We start from the raw sequence: 24,652 nt of genomic DNA, 5'->3' as shown, positions 1-24,652 counted from the left end.
CCCTTACCAGTTAGGAAATGGTAGGGACACTCTGAAATCCCAAGTTCCCAGACGCTAGCCAAGCACTTCCCTAAGGGTGGCAGTCTGGCCTTCTATGTTAACTCTTTTCTGAACCAGCTTTACATGAGGTACTGTTGGAAGTGTAGGGAATACTTAGAATTCCTGCCCTTAGTAGGCCTACCATAGGCCTGCTGTGCATGGGATAAGACAGAGTTGTACAAATTACTGTGGTTGTACTGAAAAAGTGCCGTAGAACTGTGGAGGAAGAAAAGGCCCCCAAGGCTGGCTTAGCACGGCCTCAGGTGTCCAGCTGAGACGTCAAGCAGCAATTCTGTTTGTGTGTGTCATACACATTTTTCACTCTCAAAGGTCAGTTTTGCTGTCTATATTGAAAAATGAAGGGATTGAATTTTAATTAATCAGAATTAAAATACTAAGTGTTCAGTGTAATAAGTTGTGTATGTAATTATTGCCATCTTCCACTTTATTCATAGATTGATGGCAAAGATGGTTTAGTCTTTTTTTCCATTTAAAGATTTCTAAGTTTAGATTGGAGTTATTGTATACTGTATACAGTATACTGAAAATACTGCTCTTTCTGTTATATAATGGCTTTATTACCTTGGTTGTGTCTGATTCCAGATGCCAAAGTGACTTCCATTTCACTGGAGCTACTTCCTTCAAAACCTAATCAGTAGAAAGATTTCTTGAATATTTTATTTATAACTTTGAAACTTATCTAGCAAAACCTTGATTTGCCACAATGCTCAAGGAAATATCTGTCCTGGTTAGTTACATTCACTAATTAAACTGGAACCCCCTTTTGGCCTTTAGTAGTAAAAGCCTTTTGAAAATGTTTTGCGTTTATAACAGGTTTGAACATCATTTTCCATTGTGCCTGAAACTGTACACAAAACCAGTCTTAGCCTGAATGGAGTCCCAAGTGTCCCCAGGAATGGTGGATAGTGTGTGTGTGTTGTGATACCCACCTATTTTTTAACTAAATCCTTGATAAGAATTTGTTCTCATGATAATGGTTTCTCCTTGTTTTAAGTGAATAGAGAATCTGCAGCAAACAGATTGTATGTTAAAAGTACCAGCTAGTTCGTTAACTAAGTTCTGATTAGTTGCAATTTGGTTTTATTAATTATAATGACTTTATTTTTCTAAGCTATACATTTGATCACATCAGGGACCTCTCGTTGCCTGCAGGCCACATGCTTTAATATGGCATTCGGGGCTTCCAGATTCTTCTGTCGTTTCCCCACATTCCCCCATGTACTTCAGCTACCTGAATTACTCCTTTCCCTTTGCCTTATTCGATTTTGGCGGTTCTATTTGAAGAAGTGATAGCATGAACAAAGGCACATACATGCACATGAGAGAACAAATTCTGAGTAGCAAATACGTACGGGTGGGTGTTGCTGGAATGCAAAGTTCCAGGTCGGGTAGGGAAAGGAGACTAAACAGGTCTGAGGGGTTGCTGAGTCGAGCCCTAGAGGTCAGGACCCAGGCCTTCTTATTCTTTGTATTCTGTAAACCTTCATTGATGGAGCCGAGGAGTGCTTAGTTGATTTCTGACATGACCTTGATACAGTAAGATGATTGTTGAAAGTTGAGTAACTGTATAACTTACTGAAACCCATATACATTTTTTTGAAAAAGATTACAATTTAACAGATATTTATCGTGCTTGTTCAAGGGCATATAGCAATGGGAGAGAATGACAAATCTCCACCCCTGTGGAAATTACGTTCAAATGGAAAGCATGTAAACAAAAAGTAAACTATTGAATATACAACATACCAGAAAAGTTGTATGGAAAAAAATTGAGTAGGGGCAGGGAGTGTCATTTTCAACGTGGAGATTAGGGAATGACAAGCCGAAGGTGGTGTGACTAAACATCCGCCTGAAGGAGTAGAGGGATGGAGCTTTGTGGCCACATGGGGAATGTAGTTTCAGGCAAAGCAAACTTTTCTAGTGCTAAGGCTCTGAGGCCGCGCTAGAGTAGCTGTTGAGGCAGGAGGTTGCAGGATGGGGGTGGGGAAGAGTGGGTAGGAGATGAGGCCAGGGAAATAACAGCTGGGTTGGGAAAGGCCTTGGAGTCTTTATAAGGACTTTTATTCTGAGGGATACTGGGAAGAAATGTTGGCAATTTTGAACAAAGGAGTGACGTGGTCTGCCTTAGTACAGCAGCTAAAATGATATTTTGAAAATTCGAGAGTAGATTGTAAGAGGACAAGGGTGGAAGCGGGGAGACCAGTAATGAGGCTACTGTAGTAGTCCAGGCAAGAGATGATAGTGCCTTGGGCCAGGTTGATAGCAGAGGAAAAGATGAGAAGTAACTCATTTCTGGATATATTTTGAAGGTGGAGTAAAAGTGTTTTATCACAAATATCAAGTAATTGGGTCATATTTTTAAGCTTTTTAAACTTAGCAGTAGAAATGTTTTCCTCTTTTTTTTAACCAGACCCTCACTTCTGACTTTAAAAAGTTTAACAAAAAAAGAATTAATTGTTATGTACCCTGATTGAGTCCTTTAGTCAGTGAAATTGACCACCTGTAATTCATAAGAAAGATGCTCTGACCGGGTGAGGCTGAAACCTCCGTTTGCCTTGAGTTTACTAAAGTGTTGTCATGGTTGGGTGTGAATAGAGTTCCCATTTCAGTTGAATTTGGCATGGTTTCTTTTTGAAGTTCCTACTAAAAGCCATTTAACTTAGATACTAAGATGTCGAGGTATCCCTTCTTGTTTAAAGTCATTCAATATAAGATCGTTGCTATTTAAACCCCCTCACAAAACAGAACAATTCACGGTAACAGTGGGTGGTGACTGAATTCCCTTTGCTTTCAGAAAGTCTAACCCAATCTTCTGCTTGCTGTCTGACATTTTATTGTAGGCAATTGGTTCTCAGTGAGTGCTAGTTATAGTCCTTTATGTCCTGTTTCAGGAGTTAACATGTCAAGGGAAAACATTTTATCCTTTGATATAAATTATGAAGGACTGCATTATTAAGTGTGTCCTGAGATTATCAGATACCTTTGTGTGAACCTGGACTATGGACTTAGCCTACAATTAAAATGATTATGAAGTGGTTAGAACTGGAATGAGTCTTAACATATACATGTATATGATTGTGTTTATACATGTAGAGGTGTTGGTGTGTTAGGATTGATGGGTTGCAGTGAATTTATTTCCTGTTTTAAACATCTGGTTTTTTAAAATCAGTTTTCTGTCTGTAAGAGTTCTGATCCACTTTTAATTTCCAGCAGAATGTCTGGCAGCACATTTTAATTAATGTCATCTTTAAAAAGCAAGCTATCACAATTGATAAGATGGAGTTTTGATAATTTTCTGTCTAAAAATTGGCCATTGACTTTTGGTCCTATTTGATTTCGATTATGGCATGATCCCTCCCACTACAGGAAGAATGTAGTCTGTGGTCAGGTTTTGGGTATCCAAGTTTTAGAATATGTACCTTATTCTTTTGCTTTTAAATGTGTAAATCATTTAGTCAGTTGTTGATTTCTTTTTTTTTTTTTTTAAGTAGATCTGTCCTAATTAAAAACAAAATCTTAAGCTTATATATATCTTTTCATCTTTTCTGGGCAGAGAGGCAGATGAAGGCTGTAAAAAACCTTTAGAAAGATTGCTGAACATCTGGCAAGAACGAAGTGTGTATGGCGGCGAGTTCATACAGCAGCTGAAGCTGTCTATGGAGGACTCCAAGAGCCCTCCCCCCAAAGGTAGAAACATCACCACATGTTTACAGCTCTTGGTCTTTGCCTACTTTCGAATCACATATGAAAAGCTGCAGTGGGGTTTGCTGTGAACCACCAGCGATTTTATGATTCTTCAGAGAGATGATCATGAACGATGGTGAGAATTTATGTAGTGCTCACAGCGTGTAAGCCTGGTTCTAGTATTCATGCTGTTCATCCTCTCACACCCTGACTTTTGCTCTCTGTTCTCCTTGGCTTGCTTCTGTCTTTCAGAGACTTTCCTTGCACGGGGAAAGGAACAATGAAGTTATTCAGAGTTGTGGTGAACTAGGAAGTAGCCTGGACTAAGATTTTGTCCTTGCTCTGCCATTAACTACAATAGGACCTTGGATAAGTTTCTTAGCTTTTTAAGAACTTGGTTTAATTAAATGTAGATGTGCGTTTGAAACATATCCTTATGATTGTCAGCATGGTGTCTGTCTAAAATTGATTGATTGATTGTTTTGGAGACAGAGTCTCACCCTGTCATCCAGGCTGGAGTGCAGTGGTGTGATCTTGGCTCACTGCAACATCTGCCTCCTGGGTTCAAGCCATTCTCCTGCCTCAGCCTCCCTTGTAGCTGAGATTCAGGCACCCGCCACAACACCCAGCTAGTTTTTGTATTTTTAGTAGAGATGGGGTTTCACCATGTTTGCCAGACTGGTCTCAAATTCCTGGCCTCAAGTGATCTGCCCGCCTCGGCCTCCCAAAGTGCTGGATTACAGGTGTGAGTCACCGCGCCTGGCTGAAAATTGATTTTGATCTTTATTGAACCCAGGGTATCTTTAGGAAGTGCGTCTGTGTGTGAATTTTGCAAAGCCCTTAATAAGAGCTTATATTCTTTTTCTTTTTTCTTTTTTTTGCTCTGTCGCCCAGGCTGGAGTGCAGTGGGGTGGTCTCGGCTCACTGCAACCTCCACCTCCCGGATTCAAGCAGTTCTTTGCCTCAGCCTGCTGAGTAGCTGGGATTACAGGCACCTGCCACCATGCCCAGCTAATTTTTGTATTTTTGATAGAGACAGGCTTTCACCATCTTGGCCAGGCTGGTCTTGAACTCCTGACCTCGTGATCCATCTGCCTCGGCCTTCCAAAGTGCTGGGATTACAGGCATGAGCCACCGCACCCGGCCTATTTTTTTCTTTAAAGAGTAAGATCACGTGGTGTTTAGTTGCTTGGCTTCTGGTTAGTTGTGGTTTAATTCTAGTTGGCATGACATGTTTCTAAGCTACAGGTCTGGTCTGCCTGCATACATACTTGTTTCCTGGAGGATCAAGTCCAAGTACTGATAGTATTGAAGATCCTTTCTATCTGAACTAGCCTGTTTTTCCAGATTCTTCTCCTGCCGCTTCCTCACTTAACACTGTATTCTTTGGCCAAACTGAATTGTCAACAGTTTCCCCTCTGGATGCTCTGTTGGCACTGCTTCCTTTGCATCTGCTGTTACCTCTGCTTGATGTCCTTCTACTGCTTTCACTGTGTGGTGAACTCATTCTCCAAGAATGCAACTCTCATTCTGACATCTTCCTTGGCTTGTCAGGGCTCATGTGGTCATTCCCTCCTTGTTCTCTGGTACTTTGTACATGGATCTGCTATAGAACCTAGTCACGATTAGCATGTGTGACAGTATCCTTCACTGAGCAACCATTTTGTGTACCCTTGGTGATCCTTTCCAGGTCTGAAATTATTTGCATTTTACAGTGGGTAACTTTCCTGTGAAACCAAAGGTTAGAGGCTTTCTGTGAATGACATAAGTGCTTTCAGACTGCAGGTCATTGTTGTTTTACTTGGTTTACATGTTGCTAGAAGATAATTTTAGGATCACTCAGGTAGGTAGGTAGCTTCTGAAAAGCAAGATGCTTCCTGCTTTGGATTCTGGTGTTTGTATTGTGTCCTTTGGAGGTCTTCAGTACAGCTTTGGGGAATGGCTCAGCATTCTTTACTCTGCCTTAGAGTTCATTGGTAAACAGTGCTGATTTTTAAAAACACCTTTGGGCAAGTAGGAGAGCCTTGAAAGAGGATGTTTGAAGCTAATGTTGAATTTCAATTTAATGTACATTTGCTGGACACACACTTTGAGTAAACAGCTATACTAGATGCTATAGGAAAGAGGGAGAGAAGAGTGAGGAATAGTTTTGCATTCTGGGAATGTGTGGAATTTGTGGCAGTGATAGTATTGGAAATAGCTTTGTTGGGTTTCTGATTTTTTTTTTTAGAGTGTAGACAGACATTAACAATAACAGAGGCAGTTTCCTCTAGGTAGAGGATAATGCTGATCTAAAGATAATTTCTCTTTCTCTATTCTATAAAGATGAAAACACACATCAAAAGATTTCAGCATATGTGTTAGTCCCAGCCGACTCACTCTGTCTTCACTCTCTTCTCTGGACCTGAGTTATCAGAATATTTTACCAGAGTCCTTTCAAATATTGATGAGTTCTCGAGAAGTTTATTTCCAGATTTGAGTAGTCCTTTTATATTCCAGCTTTGATTCATGGGTAATTCTTTGTCTTCAGGCAACTTCATAAAGTTTACCTCTGAAATAAAAATTTTTCTGTGGAACTTTGACAGTTCTTACAACATTGGAGAATGCATGAACTTAGGAATTCTGTTGTAGAACTGGGTATTAAGTTTATAAACCTGTCTCTCGAGGTGTTCTAAAGGTGTCTCAACGTCACACTGTACCCCATAAATATATACAATTATTATTTGTCAGTTAAAAACAAAATTTTTAAAGTAAGAAAAGGAGAGAAGTTCTCTACTCTTGAGAATACTCAAGGTGTTGCTTGACTGAATGGAACTTTTTTATTTGAGCCACATGTGACTCATGTAGTATATGGTTGTAGGAGGATTTAGAGAGAGAGGGTAGATACAAAGGAACTAGCATTTATTGAGCATCCGTTATGTACCAGCCTCTGCTGGTTACTTTTCACGTTAATTTGTTTTAGATCCTTATAACTACTCTGTGAATTTGGTACTATTTTCATACTTTAGATGAGGACACTGGCTCAAAAAGGTATAGTAATTTTATTCCGAGAGAAATAATTGATAAGTGGTGAATTCCCAGGCCTATGTGACTTTAAAGCTGATATTCTTCACACTGTCGTATTTCCTGAAAGCACATGATTTCAATATAGACTTGAATTTTGATAGGAATTTGTGAGTAGGTTACCCAGCTTTCCTGGATCTTAATATAGTTTAGCTATTCAGGCTTCCACACTATGAATCCTAGCTGTCATTCTTTTTCTTTTTTTTTTGGAGACGAATTCTTGTTCTGTCACCCAGGCTGGAGTGCAACCTCGGCTCATCGCAACCTCTGCCTCCTGGGTTCAAGTGATTCTCCTGCCTCAGCCTTCCAAGTAGCTGGGATTACAGCCATGTGCCATCACGCCTCGCTAATTTTGTATTTTTGGTAGAGACGGGGTTTCTCCATGTTGGTCAGGCTGGTCCTGAACTCCCAACCTCAGGTGATCCGCCCACCTCGACCTCCCAGAGTGCCAGGATTACAGGCGTGAGCCACCGCACCTGTCCCCTAGCTGTCATTTCTAAAGTTCTGTGACCTTGGCCATGGCATTTGATCTCTCTGAAGCTCAGATCCTCACTGTACAATGTGGCTATTAATGGTAATACCTTATAGGGTTATGATAAGGATTACTTGAGATAATGCAGGTAAGATATTATCAGTGGGGTGATGATACGAGTTTTGTTTGCCCTGCCAGTGCTCCACCAGTTCTAGTATCTAATATGCTGAGTTTCTATATATGAACTGGTAGCAAAAATAAGAAGAGGTTTTTAATATTTTCAGTCCCCCAGACTTTGTGCAAGGCTGGAGAACATGTTAGCTAAGAGTATGAGTTCTAGGCACAACTTCCCTGGGTTTATGCCTGGATTTGGCTACTCAGTTCAGTGAGATGATAAGGGTAGACAGCTGGTAGAACTGTGCCTCAAGTGTTAGACCTTTATTTGTTGCAGGTTCTTTTCTTTCCACAAGTAAAGTTTAATGTACCTTATTAAAATGTCCTTTATTATGCAGGGATGGAGCAAAGAATGAGGGAGCTGTTGCAAACAATATTTCCTGATCCTTTTCTCATTATAAAAGTAATATAAAATACATAGGTGTGTTTTTTGTTATTGTTGTTAACTAGTAAATTGAAGCAGTGGGAGTAGAGAAGGAACAAAAAAGCCTGTAACTGATTGTAGTCGATTAGTTGTAAACACCGCTGCATTCAGACAGGGTGTTTTGATTTGTTTTTTAAATCACAGAAAATTTCAAGTGGATCCTCTAGAAGATCCAGCTTTACGGTAGATGGCTACATATTATAATGTGATTTGTGGGAGCCTGCAGGCCAGCTTTTTGCCTTAAGATTAGTTTCACAGTCTGCCACAGTGTCTGAAATTCTCCCACAATCAGGTTGTAAGAGGCATACTCCAAACCCTTAGGTAACGAGGATTACTTAAGGTTAGCTGAGTACAAGGCCTGCTGGAGACACAGGGACAGGTTGGAGGGTAGAATAGAAGGTACCCAGTATGACGACAGAAGGACTTTGGCTACCCCTCCGGTTTGTCCTGCCTGTAAACAGAGTGGTCAAGTGAGTAAAAAAGGGAGTGTAAATGTATACCGTGGTAGAAGCTGAATTGATAGTGGAAGGCTTACCTTGAATTCAGATGTAGAAATGGGACTGATAAATATTCTAGTTTTTAAAATAATTTTAATTTTTAAAACAATGGATGACTTTTGCTAAAGGAAACCTGGAAATCCTAAGTTATTTTTAATGGCTGTCTGACTAGACTGACAATACTGGGCACCATAACTGCTGACTTCGTAGCAGCGATAGTCATTTCTGGCCTAGCACTAGCGTTTTCCAAGCTCTGTGACTCCTCCCTTCAAGCGGTTTCAAACTCTGACCTGTCAGCCCTTTCCTAGGTACTGTAGGGATGTAGAGGAATAAGACACTAAGTGCTCCTGTCAGAGAAGAACGCTTGCCAGTGGCCAGAGTAGCAAGGCCAGGTGCTTTAAGAGAAGCCCAAGAGCTGTGGGAGTTGGAGACCATTGCCATGATTAGGCTTTGAACTTAGGAGGAATCTGTAAAATCATTAGAAGCCCCTTAAGGTTTATGAGTAAGGACACGATGGAGTGGGCACTCCACTTTAGGAAGATTAATTTAAAAACAGAATACAGTCTTCCATATTTACAGGTTCCACATCTACAAATGCAACCAACTGCATTTTGAATTTATGTTGGGGAAAAATAATACATATTTTAAAAATGAAACAGTGTGACAATTATTTACATATCATGTACATTGTATTAGGTACTGTAATCTAGACATAAAATATATTGGAGGATGTGTGCGTAAGTTATATGTAAATACTATGCCATTTTGTAATGGGATCTTCAGTATCCCTAGATTTTGGTATCCATGGCGGTCCTGGAACCAATCCCCCATGGATACTGAGGGACAACTGTATAGTCTAACTTGGGAAAGGGGCAACTAGAGGTGGGGAGACAGTGGTCTCAACCAGCTGTGACAAAGGACAGATTGCTGGTAAGAGGCTGTGTAGGGGAAGGAGGAGAGAGAGGGAGTATGTAAGGCATCCTTCTGAGGTATGGAACCTGCTAGAAGTTGGGACCTTGGGATAGATTCTGATGGTTTCTAAGGCCTTGTACCTGGAAGACGGGACAGTGAAAGTGTTTGTAATGGAAATAGGTAGCTCAGGGAATGAGGAGCCCTGTGGGGGAAATGATTAGTGATTCATGTCCAGAAATCTTAGGTTTGTAGCACCAATAGGTCCTCCAAATGGAAAGAGGAGGAAACTGGAAAAGTAGGATAACGGTTAACACCTATTGTGTCCTCTGCCATTAGGATGGCAAAGGACATAAGTGGTCCTAAAATGATTTCTTATTTTAAGTCTTGTAATGCTGTTCGTGAGCAGCAATGTGAAGTGGCAAAGAGAACTCCAGGCAAGGAGGCTTTGATCTGTAGCACCCAGATTTACACTAACAAACTCTCTGACTTTGGGCAAACTGCAACTTGTGGACCTAGATATTTTCATGAAAATTTGAGTTGGGAGAAACAAAGGCATAGGTCTGTCTAAGTCCTCCCAGTGCCAAAATTCAGGAATTCTAAGTGTCTTGAGGTAGTGTTTGGTTTTTATATGTAATAATTTCTGTGTGAGAGTTTGAAAACGGAAGGATTTCAAGTTTTATAATTTTTTTCTGCTTTCTTTGGTGTATCTAATAGTTACTTACTGAGCACTTCTCTAGGTGCTTGAAAGCAAACACAACAGTATAAAAATTTTGAAGTTTGTACTTAGCTACTAATGGCCACTCCTTCCATGTGACCGTTTTGATGCCATAGTGGCTAAATGTCTGCATGGGTCATAGCACACAGTAATTAGGCAGCTGCTATGTACAAAGTACTGTTAGGTGTTTCTTATGTAAATTATATCCTAATAAGATTTTTCATATTAAAAATATAGCAATCTTTGCTTTGCATAGTAGTGCAGGACTATAACCATGACTGTGCAGGCTGAACCCAGGCAAAGCAATCTTTATAATCAGTGGGGAAAATTATGATTGTTCTGTGACTTTTACAACTTTTTTATCAAAGAATTAAGAACTTCCTGTTGATTCCAAATGTGTAGGGAAACAAAAGAGATAGTAAACTAATAGTTATTTAATATGCTGTAACAACAAATTAGAAACATTGAGAATTCAAGTGTGTTTTCTTTGTAACAAACTTATCAAGAGTAGTTTGAACAAGGGTTGCCTTCTTCTGGTATAATTTATACATATATATATATATACAGAGCAAACATCTTTTCTGTGGCTTTGCACATTGTCATACTGTATTTTGTTTGAATCAGCTTCCAACATTTTATCTATTATGCTTTCAGTGTTGTAAAATACCTCTCAGTTTCTTTAGCATGCAGTTTTTTTTGTTAGCATCTCTTCCTCTAGGACGTTGTCATTCTTTTCATCACTCCCACTTTCTTCATTGCTAAGTTGGCCTCTACAAGTTCCTCTGGCCATGGATCTAGGCTCCCTCTGATGCTGGCAGTGGCAGCATCCTGCAACCTGCTGTTTCTTCTGTATCTCCACTGATGTGCCATTGGGATTTCAGTTCCAGCATTAGCTTTTGTTTAAGTTTCTTTGTTCCACGTTCATCTTTATGATCAATACCCTCTTCTGATCATTCATTTTTATAAAATGTCGTTGGTCTTATCACTGGGAGATAAGGAGACAGCCCAGTGAAGCGCTTTGCTGTCTTTGTGTGACCTGCATGACAGGTGTGCAGTGACCAATCACTGATAGACTTGAAGAATGATGTGATTGGTCACTGATCATGATTTGGGGGCTGAAGTTAATAGCAAAATTTGTACTTCATGCAGTTACTCAAGTTAATATGCCATGGTAACTGAAGTTCGAACTTGTTTTATTGAGGGACTGGTGTCATTTAACGAAGCAATGATAACAAATCTGTGTATAATAGAATGCGCAAAGTGAGGGGAGGACGTCCTGTATTGCAGATGTTGCTGTCTCCTTTTTTTGTAATAGACAAAAACATTAAGAAAAAATGAAACTTGGCCAGGCGTGGTGGCACACACCTGTAATCCCAGGATTTTGGGAGGCCAAGGCAAGTGGGTCACTGGAGGCCAGGAGTTCAAGACCAGCCTGGCCAACATGGTGAATGAAACCCTGTCTCCACCAAAAATACAAAAATTAGCCAGGCGTGTTGGCAGGTGCCTGTAATCCCAGCTACTCGGGAGGCTGAGGTGGGAGAATTGCTGGAACCCAGGAGGCGGAAGTTGCAATGAGCTGAGAACCTGCCACTGCATTCCAGCCTGGGCAAGAAAGCAAAAACTCCATCTAAAAAAAATAAAATAAAAATAAAACTCATAATATTGACCTGGCTTTCACTTCAAACATAAGTTTGGTCAGTTAGTATATAATGTATATAATGTAGAGAACAGGCTTGGTTCTACATGGCTTGGTTCCAGAAGAAAATGTATAAGCAAAACGTGTATATATCTGAGGCAGGTGCCTGGTGTCCCCCTTTTTTTGCTAAATGAGAGGGTACCTGTATGGTGCTAAGTAATTTGAGTGCAGTGGAAGGAGGACAGGTTTTGGAGTCATACCATAAGTGTGTCATTTAACCTCCCTGGCCTTTGTTTTCTCACCTGTCAGATGGAGATGCTGTATCTTAAAATTGTTGGAAAGATTAAAAGGAAACTTGCAATGCCAGGCACAGGCTGGGTCCAATATTTCTTTACTTTCTAAACTAGAATTTATCATTTAGATTTATTTCCCACAGTTGTTTGGCATTTATTTTGTATTGTCTAATTTGATGCAAAAAGAATGATTTTGGAATTAACACATCTATCGTAACAATGTAAAAACATACGGTGCAAATAGATAATAAATAATGTAACCTGTCAGCCTCAAAAGTGGTTAAATTTAAAATGGTAACTTAAGTAATTTTTCTCAGGAGTATCAATCATATGTCTCAGTAATGGTTATTTTAATTTTAAGGTAAATTAGATTTATTTTGTTTTTAGGGGAATAGTGTAAAGAATATTTGCGTTTGGAATTTTTGACAAAATTTTATTGATAAAATTTTCTCTCCTGTTTTCTGACATGATCCCTGGAAAGCATAACATATCCCGTTTTATACGCAATATGTTCTCTATGTTCTCTGTAAACCCTAGCACACGTTGGTTTGCTTCATTGTATTGTCCCATGAGTTTCTTACTCAAGTGTGATAGTTGGGTAAGTTTCACTTTAGATGCCTGTTTTCCATAGTATTTTACCAGCGAATCAGTCCGGGATGATGGACAAAGATTTGACTCTTTTCAGTAATGTAGGGAACTACAATCAATTTAAAATAACTAGCATAAAGGTTATTATTAAGCCATTCCGAAAATGTGCACCCCTTCAGCCCTGTTTTTACATGTGGCCCATTGTGCATAGCATGTGACTCTTATTACTACAGGATATGTGGCTCAAATTTATCCCTTTTACCTTTCCTCTAGCAACAGAAGAGAAGAAATCTCTGAAACGAACTTTTCAGCAAATTCAAGAGGAGGAGGATGACGACTACCCTGGCAGCTACTCTCCTCAGGATCCTTCTGCAGGACCCCTCTTGGTAGGTCTTGACCCCAGAGAGTAGGGAAGAGTGGCTTAAAGTGACCTCTAGTTGAAGACTATGGCCACAAGGTGGCGCCAGTGACCACCAGTATGGCATCTTCAGAGGGCACCTCTCAGGGGCCCTGTGCATCATTCTGCCCAGAGGAGTTTGCCGGATGGCAGGTGTCACTGTTTCTTTGCGTGCCATGACTCTGGGATGGGCTTGTGTTTTATAAGGTACTTGGACTTGGTTTTTTCAATCCTAGAAATTAAGAGTATTCTTTAAAAATAGATTTTGGAGAAAGGGATAGATAATATTACAAAGACATTCAAAAGTCTTCTAGCATGGCCTGTCTCCAGTAGCATGGTAGTTTTATAAAGTAAATAACTCATTAATATCTAAAGACAGTCTATGTGTCAGTAGCAAATTCGCTGCACTACAGCCTATTAAATATTAAAACAGGGAGTTAGTCTTTAACCATGTGTTCGTGTTATTTGGCTATACAGGTTAGCTTATGAAATCTGTCTTGGTTCATTTTATCTATTTACAGTCAAGAGAATTTAGGTGCAAGGTGACGGTTTAAGTAACTTGACCAGTGTCTTAATTTAAATCCAGGTGTGTCTGACTTCAGCGCCCATGCTCTTTTCAAGGGGCGCTTCATCTTACTTTGCCTAAAACAGCTTTATTACACATGGTCATGCTTAAAGCCTATGTAAATAGGAAGCATGTCTAGTTTGCGTTATGTTACAATGTTGAGTTAGGCTAGGGATTAAATGACAGCAGTGTTAGGTCATGTATCTTTGCATTTAAACACTTTAAAGACGACAGCCTAGATTATTACCTTTGGGGTAATCTAACTACCGTTTACGGAGCTAGCTACTCCTTGGTCATTATGGAGTGGCCTGTTAGCATTTTTTGTTTTCTGACAGTTTAAGAAACTCCTTTTTGATATATATAGAAAGTGCATCCTTGGTTTACTTTTCTTGTTTTTTCCCCCATTTGTTTATAATAAGTTCCACGCATTTAATTTTGGGAGTGACATTCATTTTGTCAAGAAAATCCAAGAAAGACTTGAAGTAGGTTGATCAGTCAACATATAATTTTTTCCTTCTTCTTCTGGAGACAGGATCTTGCTCTGTTACCCAGGCCGGCGTGCAGTAGCATGATCACAGTTCACTGCAAACTCAACCTCCTGGGCTCAAGTGATACTCCTACCTCAGCCTCCCAAGAAGCTGGGACTATAGACACATGCCGCCATGCCTGGCTAATTATTTTATTTTTATTTTTTTCTAGAGACAGGGTCTCGCTATATTGTCCAGGCTGGTCTTGAACTCCTGGGCTCAAGTGATCCTCCTGCCTTGGCTTCCCAAAGTGCTAGGATTACAGGTGTGAGCCACCACACCTGGCCACAACACACAACTGTTAACATCTGATATTTATACCTTTATTCTATACTGGAAATGATACATCATTTGAAATTAAGCAATACAAACTTCATTGTTCTGAATTGCCAAAAACATGTTCTTTTAGAATTTAAAAAAAATAATAATTATTCAGAATTTCATTCATGTCCTGCCATGGACTTAGATAACTAATTTTGTAGATTTTCTTAGAATCCATGACATTAACTTGCTTGTAAGCTCTGGGGCTAAGAACAGTTTTTTTTAAGAAATGGCAGGAATGACTGTTTTTAGAATTTGCCTCCACCTCATTTAACTCCAACTAATTTTCTTTAAACCCCATGTCTTAATGGATAGTGTTGTTTGTGTTTTCATTTTACAGACTGAGGAACTAATCAAAGCTTTGCAGGATCTGGAAAATGCCGCATCAGGGGATGCTACTGTCCGACAGAAAATTGCTTCTCTGCCCCAGGAAGTGCAAGATGTTTCTCTATTGGAAAAAATAACAGGTGAGAAGGTAGAGTTTGGGTGAAAGGTGAGGAAAGAGTGACATAACTAATGCAACTAACCCTAGGCCATACTTATGTCTGCGGGTATAGACTACTTTCCATGTTGTGTTGGATGCTCTACCATCTTGGGATTTGCAAACATAACTCACATGGTGAACAAAGAAACTTGAAATAGTCAGAGCTTGAATAGTGATTCTAGGAATTATTGCAAAAATGCTGGTGTACCACAACCTGTGGCTCTCTAAATAAGGTCTGTTAAAAACATAGTACAAATTGTGTGCGTGTGGGGTGGGTGGGGGGAGATTAGGTATTATTCTGTCTATTAGACTCATAACCCTCTTACTAAAAGAAAAAAAAAATATGATTCAGGGCTGTGTGATTTGTACCCAGCTCTCTGACAAGCCCTGCAGATGATAGTGCCTTCAATGCCAGGAATTTCAGGTGTGTGTTAGACATGTCATTTTGCCCTAATCGTGACCTCCCTAGTTAAACAGGGAGGGGCAGTTGACACGATTCCTGCTTTCTGTGTGAGAAACTGAAAGGAAGGAATGAAGCAAGAACTAATCTTGACAGTATGCTTTGCACCCGTACTTCTGTTCTTTGTGATAGTCTTTGGAGATGACTGAATGTGTGTCTCCATATTGCATAGGACATTGAGGCTTTGAGAAGATAGGTGTCTTGGCCAAGGTCATACAAGTAGTGGATCTTGGGATTCTAACCTAGGCTGAAAAGCCTATGTTCCTCCCCTTACAAAAACTCAGACCTTTCATTCCACTGTCTTTTGAATCCTAAGCTTTATCTCAGGCCACCATTTTCCCACTTCAGTCCCTTGACTTGGCTGCTTCTCTAACTTATTCCATATCTATCTAAAGGAAATAAAGGTCACTGATGAAATATTTCCCTCAACAAATATTTGAGGCCCACCTATATCCCCTCAAGTGAAGTGTCAAGAAGAAGAATAAAGCAGGGTGGTGGGAGCGGAGAATGATTGAGGGCGATATTAATAGTATTTTAAAGGTACTTGGGGAAAGCCTTTCTGATGAGATGACCTTGAGCAGAGACCCGAAAAATTAGGAAGCAAGCCATGAGGATATCCAAGGGAAGGAAGCGCCACCAGGCAGAGGAAGCAGCACAGGGAAAGACCTCAGGCAGTGGGTGTACTGGGTTGGAGAACACTGCTCGGAGGCCTTCTGAGTCACGCAAGAAGCATCTTAGCTCCTCACTCTGCTTCCCTCCCCCGGCAATTCACCCCACTGGGACCTGCAGTCTCTTGATCCCCCCTACCTCTTGCTGGCCCTCAACTCCTCATTTTCTTCTTTACTCAGATTAGAGTGGTCTTCACTTCCTCACGCACACCTTCAACCCATTTTCTTCTCTTTCTCCCTTCAGTGTAGTTTCCTGGCAACATACCTAAACAGGTTAAATCACATTTTAAAAATACTTATTACTAAAAGGACTACTTCATTTATTCTTACTATCAAAATCATAATCTGCAAAAATTGCAGGCAAGTTAATGTAAAGCTAGCCATGTATGTAATTTCATTTCTCTATTTCACTGACCTAAAGGCCTCATGTAGCTTCCTTTTAAAATATTTGTTTTATTTTGATTTTTAATTGTGGTAAATTACATACAAAATAAACTACATATAAAATGGTAAGCTACATATAACATAAAGGTGTGCAGTTTAGTTGTGCTGAGTATTCTCACATTGTTATACAACCAGTTTCCAGAATTCTTTTCATCTTGCCAAACTGAAACTCTATACCCATTAAACAGTAACTCATCATTTTTCACTTCCTGTATCACCTGGCAACCACCATTCATAAATTTAGCTTTTTGTCTCTTCCTTTCCCGTACCTGTGCAGTGGAATGTGGCTGGGGAAAAATAACATGTCTGAGTTGACTTTTCCTCCTATTTCTCTGCATGGACATGCTGTTTTCTAAACCCGCCTCTCTGTGTATTAGATCTGCTCCTTCTCATCTAGCCAAGGCCATTGCTCCAACAGTGCTCCCCTTTTCTCCTGCATTTTTCATTTTTTACTCTTTACTGGATCATTCTCAATAGCATAAAAACATGAAAGTTTCCCCCACATGGGAAGATGTTTTTCTTGACCCCATATCTTCCTCTAGCTACTGCCTCATTTCTCTGTTCTTTTTAGCCAAACCACCTGAATGGATTGCCTGTGCTCTCTCTCCACTTCCCGTCCTCCCAGTTGCTGATGACTTCCTTGTTGCTAGACTCAGTGGTGGATTCTCTGCCCCCATCTTAACTTCACCCCAGTAGTATTTGGCCCAGTAGATTATTTCTTCTTCCTGAAAATACTTTCTTCACTTGGTGTAGTAGTTGGAATAATGCCTCCTGACTCCCTACCCCGCAAATGTCCATGTTTTAATCCACAGAACCTGTGTGTATGTAATCTTATATGGCCAAGGGACTTTGCAGATGTGATTAAATATCTTGAGATGGGGAGATTACCCTGGATTATTTATAAGAGGGCCCAGTGTAATCACAGGGTCCTTGTAAGAGGAAGGTGGTAGAGGGGGAATGAGAAGGGAGTATTACCGTGGAACCAGAGGTTGGAGCAGTGTGCTTTGAAGGTGGAGGAAGCAGCCGTGATAAGGCATAAGATAATTAATTGGTGATATTCTAAGCTACTAAATTTGTGGTAATTTGCTACAGTAGCAGTAGGAACTAGGACCCTACATTGTTCTAGCTTTCCTCCTCTCTGTGTCTTTTCAGCCTCCTTGCTGGTTTCTTCACTCTTCCTTGACCTCTTCTTATTAGCCCCCTTCTTTAGCTGGTTTCACTGGCAGCCATTCTCACCCAATTTCATGACTATAAATAAGAGTTTTTCTGCTGATGATTTCCTAATTTACATCTCTAGCGTTGACCCTTCCACCTTGAACTTGAGACCCATATATCCAACCTCCTACTCGGTTTTATTAGTTGGATATCTTGATAGGCATTTCAGGCTTACTCTGCCCCAAACTGAACTTCTGACTTTTCCTCTAAAACTTGTTTCACTCATGGTCTTCCCCATCTCAGTAAATGGCCCTCATCATTCCTGTTGATTGGGACCAAAACCAGCATCTGATACCTTGTCACCGCCTCTACCACTGCTCCCTGGTCCAGGTCTCTGCCATGTTCAGTTGATTTATTGCAGTAGCCTCCCAGTTGGTCGTGCTGCGTCATTGTTCCTCTTGCTCAGCCATCATTCTACTGTCAACATAGTAACCAGAGTGATCCTCTTCAGTAGAAGTCAGATCATGTCTCCTGCTCCACACAACACCCCCATGACTCTCCCCATCACCAAAGTAAAAGCCAGAGCCTTTTTTTTTTTTTTTTTTTTTTTTTTTTTTGAGATAAGAGTCTCATTCTGTCACCCAGGCTGGAGTGCAACGGCCTGATCATAGCTCATTGTAACCTCAAACTCCTGGGCTCAAGCAATCTTCCTATCCTAGCCTCCCAAAACACTGGGATTACAGAAATGAGCCCCCTGCCTAGCTTTAAAGCCAGTCTTTCACTGGCCTCTGTTACCACATAGACTTTTACTATTTTCCCCTCACTCACTGCTCAAGTCATATGGGTTCCTCGCCAGTCACTCTTTCCTCTTAGGGCCTTTGTACTTGTCCCCTGTCTGAAATGTTTCTCCCAGATAGTTACAAAGCTGGTTCTCGTTTTCTTAGGCCTTTGTTTACGTATCACCTTAGCGAAGCTTACCCTGGCCACCTTTTTGAAAATGTTGATCCCCCTCCGCTTTCAGTGCCCTACTCTTTCTCCTCTGCCTTATTTTTCTCTGTAGTTCTCTTCAGCTGATAAGTAAGCATAATATTGTATATTGATTCTCTTCCTACCTGATAATATAAATTTGAGGGCAGAAAGTTTTTGTCCTTTTTATTCTCTACCATTTCTAAGAGCCTAGTTATAAGAACTCAGATTTGTTAAACTAATTGGAAGGTTTTGAGCAGAGGATTGGTGGGCATAAAGCCCAGTTGGAGTGGGCTCAGGAGGAGAGCAGGTGGCTACACTTCTCTGAAAAGAGTTTAGCTCCAAGGGGGAGCAGGGAAGCAGGTCAGTAGTGGGATAGTGGTATGTGAGTGGAATACATGGCAGCAGGTTTGTGTGCTGCTGGTGTTCTTCAGGAGGGAGAGAGAGAATTTGCTGAGGTAGGGAAGACATGGGACGGCTGCAGAAGTTGAGTCTTTGAGGAAACTAGAGGAAATGGGATGAGAGGAAATGGGATGCGCATGCCACTTGGAGGACTGGCTGAAAGAGGCACTTGCCACTCTGATGGGTGAAGGAGAGCAGGGAGCGTGCGGACAACGTGGGTAGGTCCCGTGAAGTGAGCATCTGGCTTCTGCATTTTCACTGCATATTTTGTGTAACTCACTAAATTATTATAAGTTACTTTTCTGGGTTGTAATTATTTGTGTAAATGAATTATTTCCTTTGTAAAAGTTTTTGAGGCTGCGAATTGATTTTCTTTTTAATCTTAAAAATTAGTATTTGCCATTTTTTGCCACAGGCACCTAAACATCTTAGTGAATTAACCATTTTTAAAAAATGATCAGTCAAGCAATAACAAAACTAAAACCAACCTAACCACCCCAGGAGCTTGCTCATGGAATGAGCCACTGAGCTGGGAGAAGTTTGGTGGTCCTTTATCCTCTGTGAATGAGGTGATCTCTTTCCTTTGTGCTCCATTCGGCTCACTTCTTCCCTTTCACCAAGGACATTCTTTTGTTTCCCATCGCTGAGGAGGGTAGAGGTGCCTAATCTTTGGCATCACACCCAATCTGGAATCCTTCAGCAGTTCCTCTTGCAATGTTCACATTAAGAAAGCATCTAAAAGCCACATGGCTGTTTGCTAGAGCTACTGTGTTGGGAATTCTGAAATCCTAGTTCCCCAGGAGAATGCGAGCTCTCCCCTCTGACAGCCTGTATCCATAGGGAGTGTCATGGAACTGTCCCATGGTACTGCGGGAGTCTCTGGTGCCCTTTGTTTCAAAGCACCAACCTACTGTTTTGATCCATTTAGGCCTTTTAAAAATGAGGTATACATATTTAAAATTCTAATCTCACCACCACCCACAGGTAATTAATTATGTCAATTCTTTGTAAATGCAGATCCTCCTTTGTTCATCACTTCTTCCCAGTAATACCCTTTCTTAACGTTTTTCCGTCCCCAAACATGAGTTACAACCCATTAATTGGATATGAAATCAGTCTGGTAGCTAATGACCAACAGTTTTTAAAAAATGGAATAAAGCCATCCTGGCTAACAGAGAAACCTCGTCTCTACTAAAAATACAAAAAAATTAGATGGGCGTGGTGGCGGGCGCCCATAGTCCCAGCTACTCGGGAGGTGTAGGCAGGAGAATGGCTTGAACCTGGGAGGTGCAGCTTGCAGTGAGCCAAGATCATGCCACTGCACTCCAACCTGGGCAACAGAGCAAGACGCCGTCTCAAAAAAAAAAAAAAAGGAAAAGGAATAAAATAGAAGATAGAGCACACATAGTAAGAATGGGTATATGGGTATTTTATGAAACACTGCTTTCATTTTTCTTTGTGTTTACATAAGTGTATTTCTGCTGTGAGTCATGTTCAGAAACATTTACAGACCTTCTTCTTATCAGACTTTACATTTTGCTGCATGTAGGAAGAAATTCATCCCCAGGTCCAAGGCTTACATAGTTTAAGAGATAGAGTACTATAGATCATTTTAGAGATCTGGCTTCGAGTCCCAGCATCTTAGCTGACTGCGTATTGAAACCTGTCATGTAGGGGTTTTTTTTGGCGGGGAGGAGGTCTTAGTTCCCACACCCAAGAAATAAAGTGCACGCTATTTTTTATTCCAGTGGAAAGTAAAAAGACTACTTAATGAAATACGGTTGTCCCTCCATATCCATGGGGGTTTGGTTCCAAGACCTTCTGAGAATACCAAAATCCAAGGTTGCTCACAGCCCTTAAATAAAATGGTGTCGGATTTGTCTATAACCAACGAACATCTTCCCATATACTTTAAATACTCTCTAGATTACTTATCATAGCTAATGCAATGTAAATGCTGTGTTAATAGTTGTTATTCTGTATTTTTTAAATTGTGGGTTTTTAATTGTTATTTTTATTCGTTTGTGGGGTTCTTTGGTCTGAGTATTTTCCATTTATGGTTGGTTAATCCACAGATACAGAACCCACAGATATAGGGGGCCAACTGTAATATAAATGAAAGCACTTGAAATTCTCAGAGGCAAGGAACGATTTTTTCACGGATGATCTTCAGTATCTCTTTCTGCTTGTTTTGTCTGGAGAGCTTTTGCAGGAACAGGCATTTAGAAAGCCTTTGCCAGATTCCTCCCCTGTACCACTTCCTTACCTCGGGTAATTGAGTAGTGTCCTGTCTTGTTGACAGAGTGAATACCTTTGGATTTCTTGATCAGTCAACTCATTGTTTGTCCACAGGTTCTGGCTTATTCTTAGACTCTGTATATTGGGAGAGAAACCGTTAACCTCCCCCAGAAATGTTTGTAATCATACCTATGTGATTTGTATATTTTCTCTATTTTTTGATCTCATTTGTACTTAGACAAAGAGGCAGCTGAACGTCTTTCAAAAACAGTAGATGAAGCATGTCTGTTACTAGCAGAATATAACGGGCGCCTGGCGGCAGAGCTGGAGGACCGTCGCCAGCTGGCTCGGATGTTGGTGGAGTATACGCAGAATCAGAAAGATGTTTTGTCCGAGAAGGAGAAAAAGCTGGAGGTGAGTCCATTAAAAGGCAGACCCAGACTGCCCACATTTCCCTTCCTGTAGCCCACATTAGGAGGTTTTTATTATGCTTTAATTAACAACATTTTTATCATTTAAAAATTCATGATGTGAATTCTGAATATCCATCAGATACTGTAGTTATTTGAGCACAGTTAAAAATTGAAGTCATGTTCTTATATGTCCAGGACAGAACAAACTGGATTGTAGGAAACAAACAGTGAACTCTTAATCACAGCCTTAGGATCTTAATACTGCTTTTGTTTGAACTCATGTTTAAAAAAATTATAAATTGAGGTACAAAAACAATAGCGAATCAGTGAAAACCAAAGAGTATGTTTGATGGTAGTTGGGAAGTGCTGAAAAACATTTCTTTTAAGTCATTTGGAAGGTTTTTTTTGTTTTTGTTTTGTTTTTTGTGTGTGTGTGGTTTTTTTTTTTTGAGATGGAGTCTCGCTGTCGCCCAGGCTGGAGTGCAGTGGTACGATCTTGGCTCACTGCCACCTCCACCTCCCGGGTTCACGCCATTCTCCTGCCTCAGTCTCCTGAGTAGCTGGGACTACAGGCATCCACCACCACGCCTGGCTAATTTTTTGTATTTTTAGTAGAGACGGGATTTCACCATGTTAGCCAGGATGGTCTCGATCTCCTGACCTCGTGATCCGCCCATCTCAGCCCAGAATGCTGGGATTACAGGTGTGAGCCACTGCGCCCGGCCATTTGGAGGTTTATTTCTGACTTGTATCCATGCTGTGGCTGAGAAGTTGTCTGCCTCCAAGATCTATCTGTAGTCAGCTCTTAAATTTCACAGTAGTATTTATATAGCACAGTTCTCAAACTGTAGAGGAAGAACTCATTTCTACCCTGGGTTGAGGACATTAGTCCGAGTGACCTTGGGGAGGGAGTTCAGAAACATTTCCTCCCCATATACTTGTTTGGCTTCGTAGTTAAGTACATGGTGGTTTACCCTCAGTGCTTGGTCCCGTGGGATAACAGAGCCAGCAGTGTGAATGTTTGGGAACTTTTGCTGCCCCGGGCTGCTGCACTTCTTTTTCAGGAATGTCTGCTCTTCTTTTTTCAAGAGATATGGAAAAGAGTTGCAGCCAGTGGTTTTGTAAAGGAGGACACTTCTGAGTTAGAGAGCCGGTCATGTTGTATTTCAAGAAATACTTCTTAAATCCCTCTCAGAGTAGACAAGGGACAGGGAGAGCCATGTCACCTCCATGCTCAGGAAACATGCTCTGGCACAGAAGGAGGGAACATTGAGCTAGCTCTGAGGCTGAGATCATTGTATTTGCCTTTCAGCACGGTCATCTGACTTGAGGGGAAATGAGTGGCAGGCACTTTTTACCGTATCCTTACCTGCAGTGATTCTGGGAACTGTGTTGCATAGTGGTAGCAGGAACTTCACATTCGTAGCCTGCTTGAATGTGGAAGATGCGAAAGGGCTGTCAACATCCTACGGCTTAGATTTAGACATCGGCACTGACCAGAGATCCTAAAGGGAGTTTCACAGGCAGTACCAGACGGTCATTTATCTGAAATGCTCATCTTTCACTGAGGAAGCATTTTCAGCACTGTGCCCCGGGACTAATAAGAGAGTGTAATTAATGATTCTGGTTGTAAGTCACCATGCCATCTGTTGAACTGCCCCTTGGCGACACATTAAGGGCTTTTCTGATCTGTCAGACATTGATTATCATGAGCAGCTGTTGTTGGGTGGAACGTGGCAAGCAACCATAGAGGGCAGAGTCTTTGAGGAGATCAGGTTGGTAGAGCTGGTTAACTCTTTGTTCTGTTTTCCCTCCCCACAGTTGCACTTTCCTCTGTGTATTGTTGGGGAATCATTCTGGTTTTTGTAGAACTAGTGGTTTGCTGGACACCACGAGAGGGCATTAAGGTGGAGAAACAGATTAGAGCTTTGGATGCGTCCTGTAACTTTCTAGTCTGTGTTGCTCTGCCTGGTTCATTCAGTGGAATGGTGTTGGCATTCCATTGCCGAAGAAGCGGAACAGGAAGGCCCCACCACTGGAACCAAAGTACAGAGTCTGAACTGAAGGTTCTTATCTCAAACCATGTCTCCCAGGCACATGAGCAGAACCATTTATTGTAAAAATAGAGCCGATTTGCTGCATTAAAGAAAGCAAATGACTAGATACAATATAAGGTTTTTTCCTGAGATGGAGTCTTGCTCTGTCACTCAGGTTGGAGTGCAGTGACGCGATCTCAGCCCACTGCAACCTCCACCTCCCAGTCTCAACCAATCCCCCGTCTCAGCCTCCTGGGTAGCTGGGATTGTAGGCATGTACTACTACGCCCGGCTAATTTTTTTGTTTTTTATTTTTAGCAGAGACAGGGATTCACCATATTGGCCAGGCTGGTCTGGAACTCCTGACCTCAAGTGATCAGCCCACCTCACAATATAAGATTTGAGAGATGGTTTTAGTTCTTTTCTTTATCCACGTTTGCGAAAAATGTAAGCAGTCTGCTCTCCTGAACCTAAGATTTTTCTCACATTCTGTAATAGACTGGTCCTGTCCCATCACATCCCTGTGGTGGTGGCCCAACTTGATAAATGTATGCCACTTGAAAGATGCATGAATACTGTGAATTCCTTCAAATTGTCCAAAAGTCTGTCTGTGTGATGGGGCAGTACATAAAGTATACCCACTTTTTTAGCATTCATTTTTGTAACACAGCCAGTCCATTTTAAAACTGCCAAATCAGAATGCTAATTAAATATTTTATTTTTTAATCCTTTCATTGCCTTCAGTGTATACATACATGGAATTCTCAGAAGTCTTTGGAGAAGTGGTTATTTGCTTGGGAGTCTGTTTTCTTCCCAAAGCTCTAATATACTTAGGTTTCTTTGTGCTTTCCTTTTTAACTTTGTATCTTACTTTATGTAATAAGCATCTTTTTCTCTTTCACTTGGGAATTTTACATCAGTGGTTCCTACATGTCAGGATAGGGCGTGTGATGATTCAGAGCCTAGGATGTAAAAGAGGGAATTACGACTCAAAGTAGGAGGTTGTGTTTCTTCCCTCCAGGAAATCATATTCTGGCATAAACAGCACAGGTGAACAT

The 24,652-nt window shown here is 40.9% G+C and overlaps 1 protein-coding gene across 2 annotated transcripts in view; it reads left to right on the top strand.

The window, feature by feature from the left end:
* The window catches only part of RPRD1B (regulation of nuclear pre-mRNA domain containing 1B), a 57,779-nt gene that overhangs the window by 10,853 nt on the left and 22,274 nt on the right, over nt 1-24,652 (top strand). Inside the window, exons 3-7 of one of the 2 annotated variants that reach the window (XM_011974983.1) lie at nt 3,614-3,712; nt 5,765-5,780; nt 12,803-12,904; nt 14,675-14,795; nt 21,384-21,559. In XM_011974983.1, coding sequence (XP_011830373.1) covers nt 3,614-3,712; nt 5,765-5,780; nt 12,803-12,904; nt 14,675-14,795; nt 21,384-21,559 — 514 coding nt within the window. Of the gene's footprint in view, nt 1-3,613; nt 3,748-5,764; nt 5,781-12,791; nt 12,905-14,668; nt 14,796-21,383; nt 21,560-24,652 lie in introns of both variants that reach the window. The other variant, XM_011974982.1, reaches the window with a different exon arrangement.

This window comes from Mandrillus leucophaeus, unplaced genomic scaffold, assembly GCF_000951045.1.
Source record: "Mandrillus leucophaeus isolate KB7577 unplaced genomic scaffold, Mleu.le_1.0 Scaffold150, whole genome shotgun sequence".
Classification (NCBI taxonomy): Eukaryota; Metazoa; Chordata; class Mammalia; order Primates; family Cercopithecidae; genus Mandrillus; species Mandrillus leucophaeus.
This window is presented reverse-complemented; position numbering and strand designations above follow the sequence as displayed.